The sequence below is a fragment of the Camelus ferus genome, chromosome 32 (genome assembly GCF_009834535.1).
Source record: "Camelus ferus isolate YT-003-E chromosome 32, BCGSAC_Cfer_1.0, whole genome shotgun sequence".
Taxonomy (NCBI): Eukaryota; Metazoa; Chordata; class Mammalia; order Artiodactyla; family Camelidae; genus Camelus; species Camelus ferus.
The window spans coordinates 22,831,721-22,848,408 of NC_045727.1; the positions used below are offsets into that span (position 1 = coordinate 22,831,721).

The 16,688-nt window shown below is 52.8% G+C and overlaps 1 protein-coding gene across 1 annotated transcript in view; it reads left to right on the forward strand.

Moving 5' to 3' along the window:
• Positions 1 to 16,688, forward strand: part of TMEM132D (transmembrane protein 132D) — a 527,204-nt gene that overhangs the window by 458,597 nt on the left and 51,919 nt on the right. The window contains exon 5 of the mRNA XM_032471211.1: positions 10,470 to 10,613. Within this exon, the coding sequence (XP_032327102.1) occupies positions 10,470 to 10,613 (144 nt within the window). The remainder of the gene's footprint in view (positions 1 to 10,469; positions 10,614 to 16,688) is intronic.

Genomic DNA, 16,688 nt, shown 5'->3' on the forward strand with positions numbered 1-16,688 from the left:
AGGTAAATTCCAAAACTCTACTTTGTGCCGTCCGTCGTCCCCCCCCCCCCCGAGAGAGCGCAGTGTGCCTGTGAGGGTTCAGGCTTGTGACGTGGTCTCTGCCAGCTGGATGCACCTGTGAGGCTTTGCTTCCCACGTGGGGAAGAGGAAGGATGTGGGCGTTGGTTTGGCTGCCTGAGATCTGGGGAGAGGCTGCGAGATTCTAGAACAATCCGCCTGATGTATCAGCTTCCTAGCCATGGCAGAAGCAGCGAGTCCATGGTGGGCCCATTCTGTGGCTCCTGGCATAGAGCTTGGGAGGCGGGCTGGGGTCTCTTCCTTCGGCTCTGTCGACAGTGCGGGGCTCGGTCCATGCTCGACAGATCCCTTTCGGCTGAAATGAGCTGCAGTGGATTCTGTTGTCTGCAACAAAGCTCCTTGCCTCACACGGTGTTTCTCAAAACCGAACATTATTTCCGAAGTATTTTGAAGAATGGGTAAATATGGTAAGAAATGGAGTACATTTTTTTTTTCGTTTCCACATTCTTTTTCATTAAAGATTATCACAAGATATTGAATATAGTTCCATGTGCTCTACAGAAGAAACTTGTTTATTTATCTATTTTTATGTAAAGTGGCTAACATTTGCAAATCTCGAACTCCCGAATTTATCCCTCCCCAGCCCCTTTCCCCTGGTAACCATAAGGTTGTTTACTATGTCTGCAATGAGTTCATTAGTGTCTTCTTTTTTCTTTTTCTTTTCTTTTCCTTTTTTTTCTTTAGATTCCACATTTGAATGATATCATATGGTATTTTTCTTTTTTCTTTTTTTCTGGCTTACTTCTATTTTTTTAAAAAACAAATTTATTAGCAATACAGGAAGTCGCAGAAGTATCAGGAAGAGAGTAAGAATGTTGCAAACTGTAGGTAGATGTTAACTGCGTTCCCAAACGTGCAGTGTTAGCTTCCCAAGTAGCATCTGAGCTGTCAGCGTGAGTCCTGGATCCAGGGTGTGCGAACCCTTCGTCTCCTCGAGCCCTGTAGGGGATGCCGCCATGTTTGTGTCTTCGATTCAACGAAGCATTTGATGAGGAATTATGAAGTGAGCATTTTAGTCTCTCCAAGGGTTATAAGCAGACACGTGAGGAAGTCTTACCTCTGAAACTTGCTGTTTAAATTAGTGTGATTTCTGGCCACATAATTTCTGTGCAAATGAGAATGTCCAGCTGTGTTTCATTTTTAAAAAATTAAGGAAAACGCTTGTCCAGAGTTTATCGTGGGAAATTTCTCTCCTGACATGGGAGCAACTTTGTAACACCTGAGTCCCTCTCTGGAACTCTGTCTCTGGTGCCCTGTCACGTGCCCTCAGCCCTCCTCTGGGCAGTCCCCTGACCCAGTCCCCCCTCAAGTCATTCGGACAACTCCCTGGAGATAGGCGCAGGGCTTCCCTGGCATCCTGGGAGCCTGTCCCCAAGCGTGGAGTTCACAGCCCCGGGGGACACATGCTTCCAGCCTGTAGCCAGCCAGCTGTGGGAGCCCAGGCCTCTGCAGAATCCCGCGGCCCCCTGCCCACAGCTGGCTGGCCAGCACGTCCAGCTGTTAGCTTCTCCTCCTCGGCCGCTTCCCACACCTCCCTCCCCAACTCCCACTCACTGTAGATCAGTCACCTCCTCCCAGAGCCCTGTCTCAGGCCCCTTTTGGGGGCGAATTCAGACCAATGCAATATGCAGTTTGCAAACTGGTCAGCTGAGAGTGACCATTGTTCAAGAAATTCAAAGGCTGCTTCTCAAGGAATATTGGAAGGAAACCTATAAAGCAACGTGCTTTCGTCTAACTAGTCTCTGGGCAGCTTTATTAATTAGGAATCTCTGAAAGCAAAAGACGTTGATTCTGTTTGTGGTTTTTCTCAAACTACTTTTGAGGGATGGCTGACGTATGAAACAGTGCACGTATTTAATGTGTACGACTGGACGGCTACACATCGATGAGGCCGGCGCCGCCGGCAAGGCCATGGACGCGTCCGTCATCCCCCAGAGCCACCTCTATCATGACAGTCACTGTTGTTATTACTAGCGTGTGTGGTGAGGACCCTGGACATAAGCTCTACCCTCTAAAAAGGATTTTATTGAATGAATACAGACCCTCTGAGAGACTGGCTAAAATAGGGCAGAACCAGGAGCTCAGTGCAAATGAGTGTCAGATAAGAGGACAGGCTTTTCCAGGTGCCACCAGGGGGACGAACGAAATCCAAGCCGTCGTGGCTCCTGCCTCACTGTCCTTGAATTCAAATCCCAGGTAAGAGAGCCTGACTGTCGTAAGCACCGGAGACGCCTGGCTGCTCTGACCGGGGAGAGGGCTCCTGGGACTTTCAGTCCTAAGGAGGGCGGGGGGGGGGGTGGGGGCGGTTTCCCCGAAGGCAAACTGATGTCCCGTTTTGCAGAAGGAGCTGGGACAGGCGAAAACAAAAGCTGTCCATCCCAGTAACTCTTTATCTTCCTTTAAAAACATTAGCATGAAATCTAGTTCATTTCACCCAAATCCTGTGTGTTGGAGCATTCATGCCCTCGTCTTTTGTCCTCACGAGCCCCCATAGGAAGTGCTGTCTTTGTGCAAATTTGGGTGAAATCAAGCTTAGTGCGCCAGCGAACTTGCACATCCGCCTCCTCGTAACGCCCGTCTTTCAAATTCTCTCGCACTGAGTTAAGAGATGGGAAACACCCTGCCTGGACGGTAAGGGCACTGGACCTTGTGCCGCCGTGGTGAGGCACACCTCCGCGTTCAGCGTTCACGAGGGCCGCCCCAGCCCTGGCCTCCGGCATCACGGCCGAGGGCGGTGCTTTGTTTTATCTGTTTTGCGGGAGGTTTGCCCTTCTGCCCGCCTCCGGCGGTGGGCTGCTCGAAGCTTCGTCCGCGATGCTTTTGTCTAGAGAGGAACCAGGGGATGCAGCGGACCCTCTGTTTATTCTGTTTTTTTCCACCCTTATCATCAAGTTTAACTTCCGTGGAATCATCTCAGAACCACATATTAAAATGATCTCCAAAGAAGCCACAGTGATGTTTAAGGCCAAAAACTGGGTTTTTTTTTTTTCCTCATTAGGGGCAATAAGCAATTTAACTTACTCCTTTCAGCCTCAGACCTGTGAAAAATGATGAGGGTTTTTTTCCCTTCCAGGTCGTGTCAGATAAGATTGTGATTATCTGTGAGTAACAGCTCGTAAAGAAGGAAGGAAGGAAGGAAGGAAGGAAGGAAGGAAGGAAGGAAGGAAGGAAGGGGAAAGAAGAAAGAACAGAAAGAATAGAACTTAGCAAGAACTGACGACGGAAAGAAAGAAAGAAAGAAAGAAGAAGACAAGAAAGAAAGAACGAAAGAAAGAATAAAGTAAATAGAAGAAAAGAAAGAAAAGAAAAGAAAAAAGGAAAGGAAAGTGAAGGAAGGAAGGAAGGAAGGAAGGAAGGAAGGAAGAGGAAGGAAGGAAGAGAGGCAGGGGAAAGGGATTAAATAGGCAGGATCTTTTTTTAAATTTGTTGAGGTTTAGTTGATTTGCCATGTTGTGTTAGTTTCTGGTATTCAGCACAGTGACTCAGTCATACATTTATATATGTTCTTTTTCAGTATACGTTATTACAAGCTACTGAATAGAGTTCCCTGTGCTCTACAGTAGGACCTTGTTGTTTATCTGTTTTATATACAGTAGTTTGTATCTGCAAATCCCAAACTCCTAATTTGTCCCTCCCCACGCTTCCCCCTTTGGTAACCGTAAGTTTGTTTTCTGTGTCTGTGAGTCTCTTTCTGTTTTATAAATAAGTTCATTTGTCTCATATTTTAGATTCCTTATGTAAGTGACATCATGTGATATTTGTCTTTCTCTGTCTGACTCACTTCACTTAGTATGATCATTTCTAGGTCCATCCACATGGCTGCAAATGGCAGTACTTCATTCTTTTTCATGGCTGAGTAGTATTCCATTGTATAAATATACCACATCTTCTTTATCCAGTCATCTGTTGATGCACATTTAGGTTGTTTCCACATCTTGGCTACTGTAAATAGTGCTGCAGTGAACATTGAGGTGCAGGTGTCTTTTCAAATTGGAGTTTTCTCCAGATGTATGCCCAAGAGTGGGGTTGCTAGGTGATATGGTAAGTCTATTTTTAGTTTTTTGAGGCCCCTCCACACTGTTTTCCACAATGGCTGCACCAGTTTACATTCCCATCAGCAGTGTAGGAGGGTTCCCTTTTCTCCACACCGTCTCCAGCATTTATTACTTGTGGACTTTTTGATAATGGCCATTCTGACCGGAGTGAGGTGCTACCTCGTTGCAGTTTTGATTTGCGTCTCCCTAATAGTTGGTGACGTCAGGCATCTTTTCACATGTAAGTGGGCAGGGCCTTAGTCTTCTCTCCAGTTGTGTGCAGAGGGAACAGTCCGAGGCTAGTGCTGCGGTGCACCCAGCATGCAAGCTCCTTCTCTCTGGGGCTCAGTCCTTGCACTCGTCCCCTGGCCCTGCTGTAACAAAGTCCCTTGGCATGTGGTGGCTTAAAACAACGGAAGTTTCTTCCCTCAAAAGTCAAGAATCCCCAAGTCCACAGTCAAGTTGTCGAGAGGACCAGGCTCCCTCTGCAGGCTCCCGGGGAGCAGCCTTCCCGCCTCATCCAGCTCCTGCTGGTGTTGGCAGCCTTGATGTGCCCATCTCCGAGTCCATCCTCACGGGGCCATCCTCCCTGTGCCTCCAGATGCATTTTCACTTCCTATGAGGACATAGGATAAAGGCCCACCCTACCCTGGAACTACCTCACTTCAACTCGTTATATCTGCAAATAAGGTCATATTCTGAGTTTCCAGGTGGACAGGCATTCTGGGGGATGCTATTCACTCCCTCACAGTCATCATTCTCCTTTGTGCATTTGTCACACACTTGGGGGGAGCCTTCTAGGCATCAGGCACTGTTGTAGACCCACCTAAACCTAGAGCAAACGCAAGAGGCCGGCGCTTATCCTCATGGTATGGCTGAGAAAATTTGGGCACCAAGGGTTAAGTGAATGGCTTAAGGTCACCCAGTAGGTAGTGTTAGAAGTGGGGCTGGAACCCGGCAGTCCCAGGAGAGCATTCCTGCGCTCAGCTATGGTACTACACTGAACCGTGTGGCCCTTAACAGCATCCTCCAGCTCTGGGGGTGCAAGATGCAGCCCCAACTCCCGGATCATCTGTGCAGAGTGGGCAGGAAGAAAGGAAAATGCAAAACAACCTTCAGAATTAGTTTTTTTAAAAAACAGACTTCTTTGGAAGCTTCACCCAGTGACTTCCATTTATATCTCCTGGACCAGAACTGTGTTACAGATTAAGGGGCGTCAAAAAATATATATAATAATTTTAGCGGAGCATTTTACAGCCTCAAACAAAATTGGCATTTTGTTAGGTAGGCGGGAAGGCAGAATGGCACTGCACACAGCCATCTCCGGACGTGTTTTCGAAGGTCTCCCGATGTCATGTTTTCCTGTACCCATCTCCTTCCCCTCCCCTCTTTTAAAATTAAGTTTCAAGAGTGCATTTGAATAAATGGCTGTGCTCATACCCAAAGGGAACATCGGAACATGGGAAGCATGAGAAAATTCTTTTAAAAAACAAACAAACACTCTGATTTTTAGTTCCAACCCGCCAGACCTCCATCATGACAAGTTGTTTCACAGTTACGTCGCGGCAGACTGTCAGTGCTCTGCGCGTTTCCTGACACCATTCCACAGCAGAGGGCTCCAGACCAGCTCCAGGCGCCGCTGTCTGCCAGGAGCTCTCGCTGAGACTGTAGAAGGCTGCCTGGCCTGCACGCGCGGCAGGCTGGCTGTGCCAGGGAGAGGCCAGCCCCCAGGAGCCGCCCGCGGGAGCTGATGTATAAATACCCCAGCTCCGTCGCCCCTCGGTGGAATTATTTTCAGAGGTGTATGTTGGATAATTTCCCTGCAAGGAAATATATGAGGATACGTTACAATATATTGAAATATACAAAATGCATGATGTATTTCATAATATAGACCAGTCCCCGCAGGAGGGGACTGGTGGTCACTGGCATGATACGCACTCTCACTGGCTGCCTCTTCTTCCCTGAACCACTTCCCCACTCTCTTACTGAAGTTTGCTGAACCTCGCAAATCAATTGCCCTTGAATCCTTGTCCCAGCATCTATTTCTAGGGGCTCTCCAAACTAAGACGTGGGCCATCATTTCTCCAGCAAAATGAGGACAGTTATTGTTTCCTTGAAATAGACAGTGATGAGTTACAGCCCAATAAGAGGCTCTGTGGCCTCACTGACGAGGTCGTCCCTTTTCCCCAAGACACAGTCGGCGTCTCCTCCCCGGCTTCACCTCCTCCCAGCCTCTCATGAGCCTGAAGTCACACGGCTGTGTTGTCAGGTCTCCAGGAAGGCCGTACTGGCAAGAACAGAGTTTCCAGGTGGCCGAAGGGGAGCATGGAGCTACCAGTAAAAATCGAGACAGAACTTTATAAAGAGATGTCTGTCTTCATTTCCTAGGCTCAGGGGCTGTGATGAGGTGAGCTCATGGCAGTGTTAGCAAACTCAGGTTCTGCTGCTCACTGCTCAAAAGCCAGTAACTGAGAGGCAAGTGTTGATGGAAAGGAAAGGTGCTTCATCAGAAAAGCCAGCGATCTGGGGAGAAGGGGGACTCATGTCCCAAGACCAACTCCAAAGAGTCTGCTCAGCCAGGACAGCTTTAAAGGGGAAAAGGGGGGAGACCCTCAGGAGGCACTGGGGCAGGAGCTTGGTCCTGCGCCATCTCCACTGCTTGCAGACCGGCTGACTTTCTTCAGATGTTACCTTGTCCCCATGACCCGCCTGCAGGGATGCTAAGCGGGCAGTGCGGGGTGGAGAGCAGGTCATTCTTAAACTGCTTGACTCCTCATTCTTACTTCTTCTCATCCAGGAAGAGGATGAACAGGCCAGGCGAGGCATGGGCGCATTCAGGAGAGCGCAAGCCAGGAGTCAGGCTCAGTCGCCTGGTGACCTCCTTCCTGTAACTAGGTCCTCTGCAGGTTCGAGGGGGACAGAAACGGGCCAACAGGAAAAGGGGAAGAGCTGCCTTCAGCAACAAGGCAGCTGAGCCTTCAAGGGTTTTATAGGATCACACGTCAACCCAAGCCAAGGCTCTGGTCTGGAGACTTGTGACCCGTCCACATACCCCTCAGCTCCTGGAGAAAGCAAACCAGGCACAAGAGAAGGTTCTCGATGTCAAAGAACTGGAAATGCACAGAGGAAGCAGGGCAATGCCTGGAAGTCCATCCCTCCCCAGTCAGAAGCTGCCAGCAGAACGAGGCGTTCCGTTCGGAGGCAAACCCCCAGACACGCGGGCTCACGGCGGCTCCCCACTTACCCTGGGGCCACCTCCCACGACGCTGACCTGACAGTGCGCGTGTTTTACAGTCTTCTGACTTATGTTGTTGGAGCAGACGTGCTCGCTACTTTTCCACCATTGATGTGCAAAATTGTTTTCTCTGAAACTGGTGTCAGACGTCATCATAATGCTCCCCTGGATTGTTTTGTTTTGGTTTTTTTCCCCTTTGAGATGGGCCAGTTTGGACCAGAGACTTAAAATACATTTTCCCATTTCTTCCCAAAATGTGGATAGTTCCTTTTGATCCCTGCCCTTCAGAGCAGAAAAGGCTGCCTGGCCTTTTTCCTCCCCAGAGGCAGCAGGAAGTAACACCACATTCTGACTTGGAACCTTCACTCTTTTACTATGTTTGTACCCAAAATCAAACCAAATCAGGCTGGGAGCCCACAGAGGAGAAAAAAAATATCAGCAATGGGATATTTGTGTTGCTGGTGGATGCAACCAGTGTCCCAGGTTCTTGTCCCATCCCAGAAGGAATTCATAGACAAGACGCAGTGGTTAAAAAAAGTAAAGTGAGGATTTATTAACGGATGGACAGGACACTCTCAGAGGAGAGCGGGCAGGCTCAGGTGGGCGGCTGCCCTGAGTTTCTTTGGCAAGTTGGGTACACAGGGTGTGAAAATGAATGGGCGGAATATTCATTGAAGAGGGAAGGGTCTGGGGTCGTGTTCCCTGATTATCACCCCAACTCCACCTTCCCAAAAGGAGGAGGGACTTTTGTCCTCGTTTAGTCTGGATCGGAAGTGTCCTGGTGTCGGTGCGTGATGGGTACTTCCGACCTGCAAGGCTAATTTTATTGAAATGAGAGCATAATAAGCAAAAGGTTGCATTTGGACATGAAATTCCCGCCTTTTCTCACCTTTCTTTGTTCATCTCCAGGCCACTCACCACCCCAAAAGGTGTGGCCCCTTATCAGCCCGGAGGGTCCTGCTTTTCCTTCTCTGCCCGGGGACCCCTTGTGCTCACACGGTGTGTGGTTCCCTGCATCCGGCCCGTGCCCCTCCTTTCTGCCCCATTCCTGCCATGTGGTCTGCGTCCCCCTTTGCCTGCTCACATCTAGCTGTCTGCCTGCTCTGACATTTGGGCGTCTGTGTGTATTCAGACAGCATGAGATTTTGAAATTCAGAAACATTAAACTGTAGAGTGTTGTCTTTTAGAATTAAAATAATGGAACAAGAAATATATATAATATATAAAATATTATCACATGTATTTATATAATATCATTATATAAAAATAAATATTATTGTGTATATTATATATAATCATATCCAAAGGCTAAAACCAAATGAGCTCTTTATAAAATGGACCTCATCCTGCAAAATAAAAGTAAGATCTTACATAAGAAATGGAAGGTTAACATAAGGCAAACGGTTATGTAACCTGAAGATGGTACCCGTCCGTGCCTTCTCCTGGCGTGTGGCTAAACGGGCGTGTGTGATTTTGCACAAAAATCAGATCGACGAGGGTCCTCGCAAGCCCATCCCTAAGAGGTGTCAGTGCCTCCGTGACCAGCTCCGAGCGTCCGCCCAGACGCGTTGTTGCTGCCCCAAGGCTGGGCCAGGCAGGTCCCCACGTCCAGGAGAAGCGCAGCGTGCAGGCCGGCACCACACCTCCTAGGAACCCGGCCGGCACGTGATGAGTGGGGACTGAGCAAAGACCGCTGTGGGCTGGGGCCCGGGGTCTCGTTATACAGAGGCTGTGGGTTATATGGGGACTTTGACCTTCACGGGGTGGGGGGAGTCAGTCCCTCGGAGAGGAATGAGGTGGAATGAGAGTCCTGCTTCCTGGGGCTCCGTGTTCTCCTCTGAGAAGCGGGCTCATGTGGTCTCCCAGGACCCCGGCAGTTCACAAACTGCAGGCTCTGAGAGGAACTGACGGGAGGGTGTAGCTCGGAGGTTGAGCGCACGCTTGGCACGCACGAGGTCCTGGGTTCACAACAAACAAAAACAAAGAGTAACTGAGTTAGGCACGGGGTGTTGGGGAGAGGGGTGCAGAGTAAGGATTATTGCTCAGTGTCCAGGAAAAGTCCCCTGAGACACCCAGTGTCGAGGAGGGACTCATGCGCAGAGGACCGAGCGACACAGAGCAAGGGGACGACGGTGGTGATGACAGATCCCAGGTCCCTCTCTGCCGAGTCCTTCCCTGCGCCTTCCACAGGCTGTGCACGGGGCTCTGGGGGGCAGGGCAGAGCTTCCAGCCTAGAAGAGGGACGAAGGGACCGAATAACTGAGTAAAAACAGAAGAGCAACTGTGTCAGGGACCACAAAGGAGCGGCCGTGCCTCCTCCCCCAGGCTCTCAGGGGCTGTCACGGTCTCTGCAGGGACGTCCCGAGGGACGCAGGTGTTGGGCTGAGCAAAAGGCATGTCTGAGTGAGTGCGTGTGCGTGTGCGTGTGTGTGTTGTGCACGCATGTATCACATGGATGGGGCCGTGGGAACATCACAGGGGTCATCACAGCATCCAGACTTGTACAGAGGCCAGCACCGAGCCTGGAAAATTGACAGGAAGTGAAAGAAAGCCAGGGTGACCGAGTGCAGAGTGAGGGGTCTCACAGCCTCCACCCCCCCGCCCACGTTATTACACGAATCTCCTTCTAGGACACCTTGCTCCTCTGACCAGCAGCTGACTGCTTACGTTGGAATCGTCTTGCTTGAATTCAGACCAGTTGGGGTGGCTAACACATGGGCTCAGGAGCTGAACTTCCTGGGTTCAAATCCCACCTTCACTATTTCCTAGCTGTGTGACCTTGGGCAAGTTACAAAACCTCTCTGTGCCAGGCACAAAGTAGAGCGAATATGATCACACGTTGGGATGCTGTAAGAATTTATAGGTCCATATTTATTAAGTGCTTAGGACAGTTCCTGGCACGTGGTGTGGCTTGCCAAACACGGTATCAACAACTCGCCCCTCTGCCCCCCTCCGACGACGCCCCTTCCCCATCGTGCTCCCGCTGCGGGAGTCTGGGTGAGGGCAGAGCACTCCCCCTCGGCCGCCTTGCTGAACCCCAGGCTCGCTGAGCCTGGGTGAGGGCGGGGCTCTTTGCGCACGTGGAGGGATGTGACAGAAAGGCGTGCTTGATCTTCCAGGAGGCAGACATCCTGAACACAGCCATCCTCACCGGGAAGACGGTGGCCGTGCCCGTGAAGGTGGTCTCTGTGGAGGAGGACGGCACGGTGACAGAGCTGCTGGAGTCCGTGGAGTGCCGGTCGTCGGATGAAGATGTAATTAAGGCAAGTTGACACCCCCCTGTCCCCACGGGAATCTGCTGGCGTGTCAGCATCCGTGTTCATCGACCGGCTGGGACCTCGGGGCCCCCCGGCTCCCCCCACCCCCCTCTGGTTGCCGGCCAGCGACATTCCGCGCACAGGAGCGGAGCATGCTGGGAAACGGCTCTGGGAGGAGTCCTGGGCTGGGGGGCTCTCACCTTCCGTGCTTGCAAGTGCTTTTGGCCTCTTCCCCGCCCCGGAGGGGGCTGTGGAGGGATGGCCGACCGCCACCCTGATAGAGGGTACTGTCCCTCCACCGCCAGGCGGGGGACGGGCGTCAGACGCTAGACTGGCCAGGATGCGGCCAAGGCTGTGAGATGGTGCCACAGCACAAAGCATTTGTGGGAGATGGAGGGGCGGACAGAGCATGTAATTAGGCCCAGCTTTGCTTCGGGACACCGGCGCGGGGGGAGGAGGAGACTCCGTTCTGCATCCCCTGGCCAAATTCCTCCGCTGGGGAGGGCGTGACCAGCTCTAGCTGTTTAACTGCTGAGGACTCCTCCCTTCCCTCCGGCTTCTTCTTTCTCGTTTTAAATTGAATGCAAACATCAGCCAGAACCGAGGAGCTCTGGGGTATGCGCCGGGCGGGGACTCTGAGCTTCCTCTGCCAGGCAGCCTGGCACACTTCCAGTCCGCGGGGGACAGGGGCTGCCACACGGCAGAGCTGCGGTGACAGAGGCACCCTGGCACCTCCTCCGAGCCGGCCCCCCCAGCAGACGCCCCAGGTTGGCCAGAGGTGGGTGGGACTCCCCCTGCCAACGTGGTCCCGGGACGAGCCAGAGCCCAGTCTGCCTGCCTGTCGTGCGCAGGGGCCCCCGGACCCCTCTGCCCCCATGTGAAGCCCAGGGAGCAGTTCCACCCTTGAGAAGGGCATGGACAAAATGCAGATTGAATCTCCGCTGAGCGCTGGGTCCTGGGTCCCTGTTTCAGATGTTAGGACCACGCGTTAGAGGCACACCCCTGTCCTTAGTTGCTCGGGGAGAAGGCAGAGATGTGAGAAGCAACAGAGCCGTGTGACACGCGACAGAGCGCCCCACCGCCCGCTTACTCCAGAAGCTCGTTCACATCAGCACGCGGCACATCCATCCCCTCAGCGGCCCAGACCATCCCCCCAGCGGCCCAGACCGCTATCTCGGCACCTCCTTGATTTGTCTCTGCCCACGTCCAGTCCTGCAGCAGATTCCACTGGCAGTGCCTTCTGGACACGCCCGGGGGCCCAGCCTTCTCCAAGGCGGCCCCCACCCCCCAGCCCAAGCCGCCCTCCCCTCCCCGCTGGCTTCCCGGTGGCCGCCTTTCCCCGCAGCTCTCCTCTCCCTCAGGTTCCAGTGCGGCCGGTGGGGTGATCAGAACATCAGCCTGAAGATGTCATTCCTCAGCTCAAAACCACCCGCTGGCTCCCCTCCCATCCCGAGGGAAAAGCCGAAGTGTTTCCCAGGAAGCCCGCCCCCGCCCGCCCACCTGCCCCAGGTCTCCGCTCGCCCCTGTCGGGTCCCCTCTCGCTCTCTCTGTTCCAGCCACCCCGGACTCTCGCCTTTCCGGGAACAGTTCGGACACCCTCCCCTCCCCTCCCCCCTCCTCCAGCCGCCTCCTCTCGTGGACTCTGGCTCACAGTGGCAGCCGGGCCCCCTCCCTGCTCGCTCTCCGCGCCTGGGCCTCGCCTGGGCCTCGCCTGGGCCTCAGCTGTAAGAGAGCCTCCGGGCACCGCCACGCTGCCTGCCCCCCACCCCCGCTGACTCTCCACCCTTCACATGTGTGCACCCATGTTATCTATTTATAGGATATGCGAGACATTTATACACTAGACACATTGATAGGATTTTCAAATGCATTGTATATTGGCCATTTTAATTTTGTTTGTTGTCTGTCTCACCGGGACCGAAGCTCGGTGACAGCAGGGCGGCCTCGGTCCCCTTCATTCGCTGCTGTTCCCCCGTCGCTTACAACAAGGCGAGGCGTGTGGAGGGTACGCAGCAAATGTTTGTTGAGTGAATGAACGAACAGTGCAGGAACGAACAGGGAACCCTGAAGAGAAAGTGTATAACTGAATGGCGAGCGGGTTCTCGGGGGAAATACTGAAATCAAGACCCGAAGTTCAGCTAGATTAGAAAGACGTGAAAGGCCATCGCGGGCAGAGGGCACAGCACGAGGGAGGGTGGTCGGAGGGGTTCCCCTGGCCGTGGGGCCGCCTTCGCTTGGCCACGCTGTGAGTCCAGCTAGAACCGAAGCAGAGGGTCGCTGCACACGCTCCTGGCAGAGCCCCACCTCTCCTGCCTCGGGAGTCACTCGGCTGCTCTGCCCCGGGGATCTGTGCAAACCCGGAGAGCCTTCTCAGCCCTGCGGGGGGGGGGGGGGTGAGCCTCCCAGGGGCAGCCCAGGCTCCATCCTCCTGAAAGCGTGTCTTCCACATGCCCCCCCACCCCCGCCGGCTGAGGCCCCCTGCAGGGCTGAGCCCCAGGTGCCCCAGGGGCAGCCAGATCAACAGCCACACCTTCTACTGTTGTTTCCTCCCTTCCCTTCCTCCTCTTCCTTGCTTTCCTTCCACCTGCCGCCAACAATCAGCCTCCGGCCCACACCTAACCCTTGTCTCAGGCTCTGCTCTTGAGCAGACTTAAGACGGCGGGACGGCAGTGCGAGAGAGCACGGGGTGCCTGGGAAACCGCTGGGGCTGATCACGGCTTAACTCTGGGAGGGCTGCTGCTCGTGGTAATGATAAAACCCCCTCCTTCTGTGAAGCGGTTACCACGTGCCAGGCACAGCGGCAGTCTTGACTTTCGGAGACGGGCCAGATCCTCATTTGAAAAATGAGGAAACCGGGGCTCAGTTCAGTAGGCAAACATCACAGGCTGATATGCAAGGAGGCATCGTTGGAGAGGAGAGTCTAACTCAGGTGCTGGAGAGCCTTGAAAGCCGGGTTCTGGGGTTGACCTTAGTCTGGCGGATGGTGGATAGTTGTTGCGCGGGTTTCAGCAGAGGGGTGGTTCACTTGATTGCATCATCATTTCATTGAACAAGCATTTATTGACCATGGTCAGGAAGTTCAACCATGATCATTGACCAGCTCGCTCTGGCCCATCGGACTTGCTCCTACTTTTTAAGATTCAGTCAAAGGTGTGCTTCCTCCATGAAGTCCTCTGTGATGATTCTGCCCTGAGTAGCTACTTCTTATCCCTGAAATCATATGCAGTTTGATCCAGATGATCATTTATTGAGGACCCTTGACATCATGGCCCCAGGAAAGCACTAAGGAAAGTAAGAAGGTGAGCGTGCCAACAAGGAAGGCCTCAAACCACACATCCCACTGGGAGCTCTAGTACTTAACCCTGCGTTAGCTTCATGTTTGCGGCGTTGTGCATGTCATTTCATTTGGTTAATCATTGCGCATGAGGGCGATTCCTGCTTTTGTGGTTTATTCCCGGTTGTGCAACTTTCAGGAAGCTCTGCTGACTCCCGTGCTGGACACTTAACGCTTTCTCTCTCCAGCTTTCATTTGCCCTTTTTCTGGTAACAATAACCTGGTTTTCTCTAGAAAATTCCTCCATGTCTTCGCACTAAATTCAGGCAAATTTTTTTCCTTTTTTTTTTTCCCAAAAATCTTTTTTCAATTTGTAAAATTTATTTTTTTAATTTTCTCTTCCAGTTTTGAAATACAGTTGACGGACAGCCCTGTAGACGTTCAAGGCGAACAGCCTAATTATTGGACTGACGTCACACAATGACTGTCACTGTAAGGTCTGTGGGCTTCCGTCACCTCGAATACGCACACCATTAAAGAAATGGAAAAAAATGTTTTCCTTGTGATGCAAATTCTGAGGATTTAGTCTCTCAACAACTTTCAAATAAAATGCACAGCAGTGTTATTACATTTATTATCCATATTTATATTTTACTTGTATCTATTATATATTCATTGTATTTATCATGTTGGACATGGCCTCCCTAGTACTAATTTATCTTATAACCAGGAGTTTGTGCTGTTTGTCTGCCTTCATCCAATTTGACCTCTCACCCGCCACCCCAGCGCCCCCCAGGAACCACAGATCTGATCTCTTTTTTCTATGAATTTGTTTGGTTGGTTGATTGGCTGGTTGGCTGTGAAGTACAGTTCACCTGCAACGCTATGTTCGTTCCTGTTACACAGCACAGGGATTTGGTATTTCTACACCTCTCAAAATCATCACGCTAAGTCACCATACAAAAACGGCACCCCGCTGTTTCCACACGGTGTATTTCATACGCGAGGCTCACTGACTTAAACCCATGCAATTTAAATGGTGTTGTGCCCACCCTGGCTTCCAGGGGCCATGGGACCAGCGTGGCCAGCCCAGGCACGGCACAGCGTCCGTCCGGGCACTGGCCTTGGCTCAGCGGGAGACACAGTCTCCAATCCCAGCCTTGGGGGTGCGGTCTGGAGACTTGGGCTGGCAGTCCTGCAGGAGCAGTACTTTCTCCCCTCCTGTTCTGACTCCCTGCCCTTGGGAGGATGTGCTGGAGTTACGCGGTACCATCTCGAGAAAGGAGCCTGCCAGGGAGTTATAAGCAACGGAGAAAGCCAGAGCCAGTGTGCAGACGACTCGAGCCCTGACCGCGCCGCTCCAGGCCCCGACCCCCCGCACCACCCCCTAACCGTGAGCCAGCAGAGTCCTTTGCTGCGAAGCGATTTGTCTTCGTCCTGTCATTCCCGGTTCCTATTTGTGCCCTAAACGACTTGAGTCGTCTTGGGAGTCATGAAATCACCCTCAGAAACACAGAGTCTCAAGGAGAGCGCTGGAGAACCTCCCCGTGTTCGGCTGCACAACTTAAAACTCAGATCCCGCAGCCCGCACCGCTGTCGCCGCGCGGTGCTGTGACTCCCAGACGCTGAGAGAGAATCACGGGGTGCAGACGCTGCTGAGAAAGCAGGCCAGGGGGCTGGGAGAAGGCTCTCTGCCACCCGTTCAGGCCCCCGGGAGACCGCCGAGCAGCCGGTCTGCCCTGGAAGCCCGTCTCCGCCGCCCCCCATCTTTCCCTTTTGATTTGCTTTCTCTTCCTTTCCCAGCCAGGGACCCAGGAAGCTCGGTCCATGGACAGGCTCCTCTCAGGAAGTTCACTGGGAGACTCATCCTCACCGAGTCGTAAATCACCCGAAGGCATGTTACCTCCTGCCTCCCAAGGGCGGTGGGGTTTTAAGAAGGCGACAGGTCCCTAGTGGACACATGTCAGATGTTGGTGGGCATATGCACTGGGACCCTTAGGGGCTGGGGATAGCAGGAAATCCCCTGACTTAAGTTTTATAAAAAAAAAAAAAAAGTGGGGCTGAAGCAATTGAAAACTTCAATCGGGACGAGCTGATGGGGATTTTATTCAGGACCTCAAAAGATACCAGGGCCCTCTCTGTCCCTCCCCCCTCCTCCCTCTCTCCATCTCTCTCCCTCCCTCCCTCCCTCTCTCGCCATCTCTCTCTCCCCATCTCTCCCTCCCCTCTCACCTTTCTTCCGCACGACTTTCATTCTCACGGAGGCTGCCCTCGTGGGAGCAAGATGGAGACCTTAGAACTGGCTCAAATGCAGCTGAAAAGAGTAAATGCCTCTAGGCGAGTCCTACGGAGATCCTGGGATCTGCTCTGATGGGACCGATTTCGGTCACCTCCTCATCCTGGAAGCCCAGACACCCTAACACACTGGTTGCCCAAGGCCTACATCACCCCAACGCACGTGAACTAAAACAGAGGGAGGGTGGTGGGGAGGGGGGCCGGGGCGCCCCCAGGGGAGGTCTTTGTGCTTTCAGCACGCAGTCAGGTGGGGGGGCTCCCAGCAGTGGAAACAGCATCCCCCAACCCCCAGCCACTTAGGGCTGGCGGGGCTGTGGGAGTTTGGGACCCCGTGGGCAGCTGCTCTACTGCAAAGCCAGCTGCGTGTCACCCACGGCGAGGACGATGGATTTGGGCTCGAGCATCCATCGCCGAAGGCTTGCTGAGCTGTGTTGAAAGTGCTCGTGTGGCTTCTAAACACTCAAGCATCTCCCCCAAACCACAGAAACGTCCTCCGGTGACCGCGAAGGGAG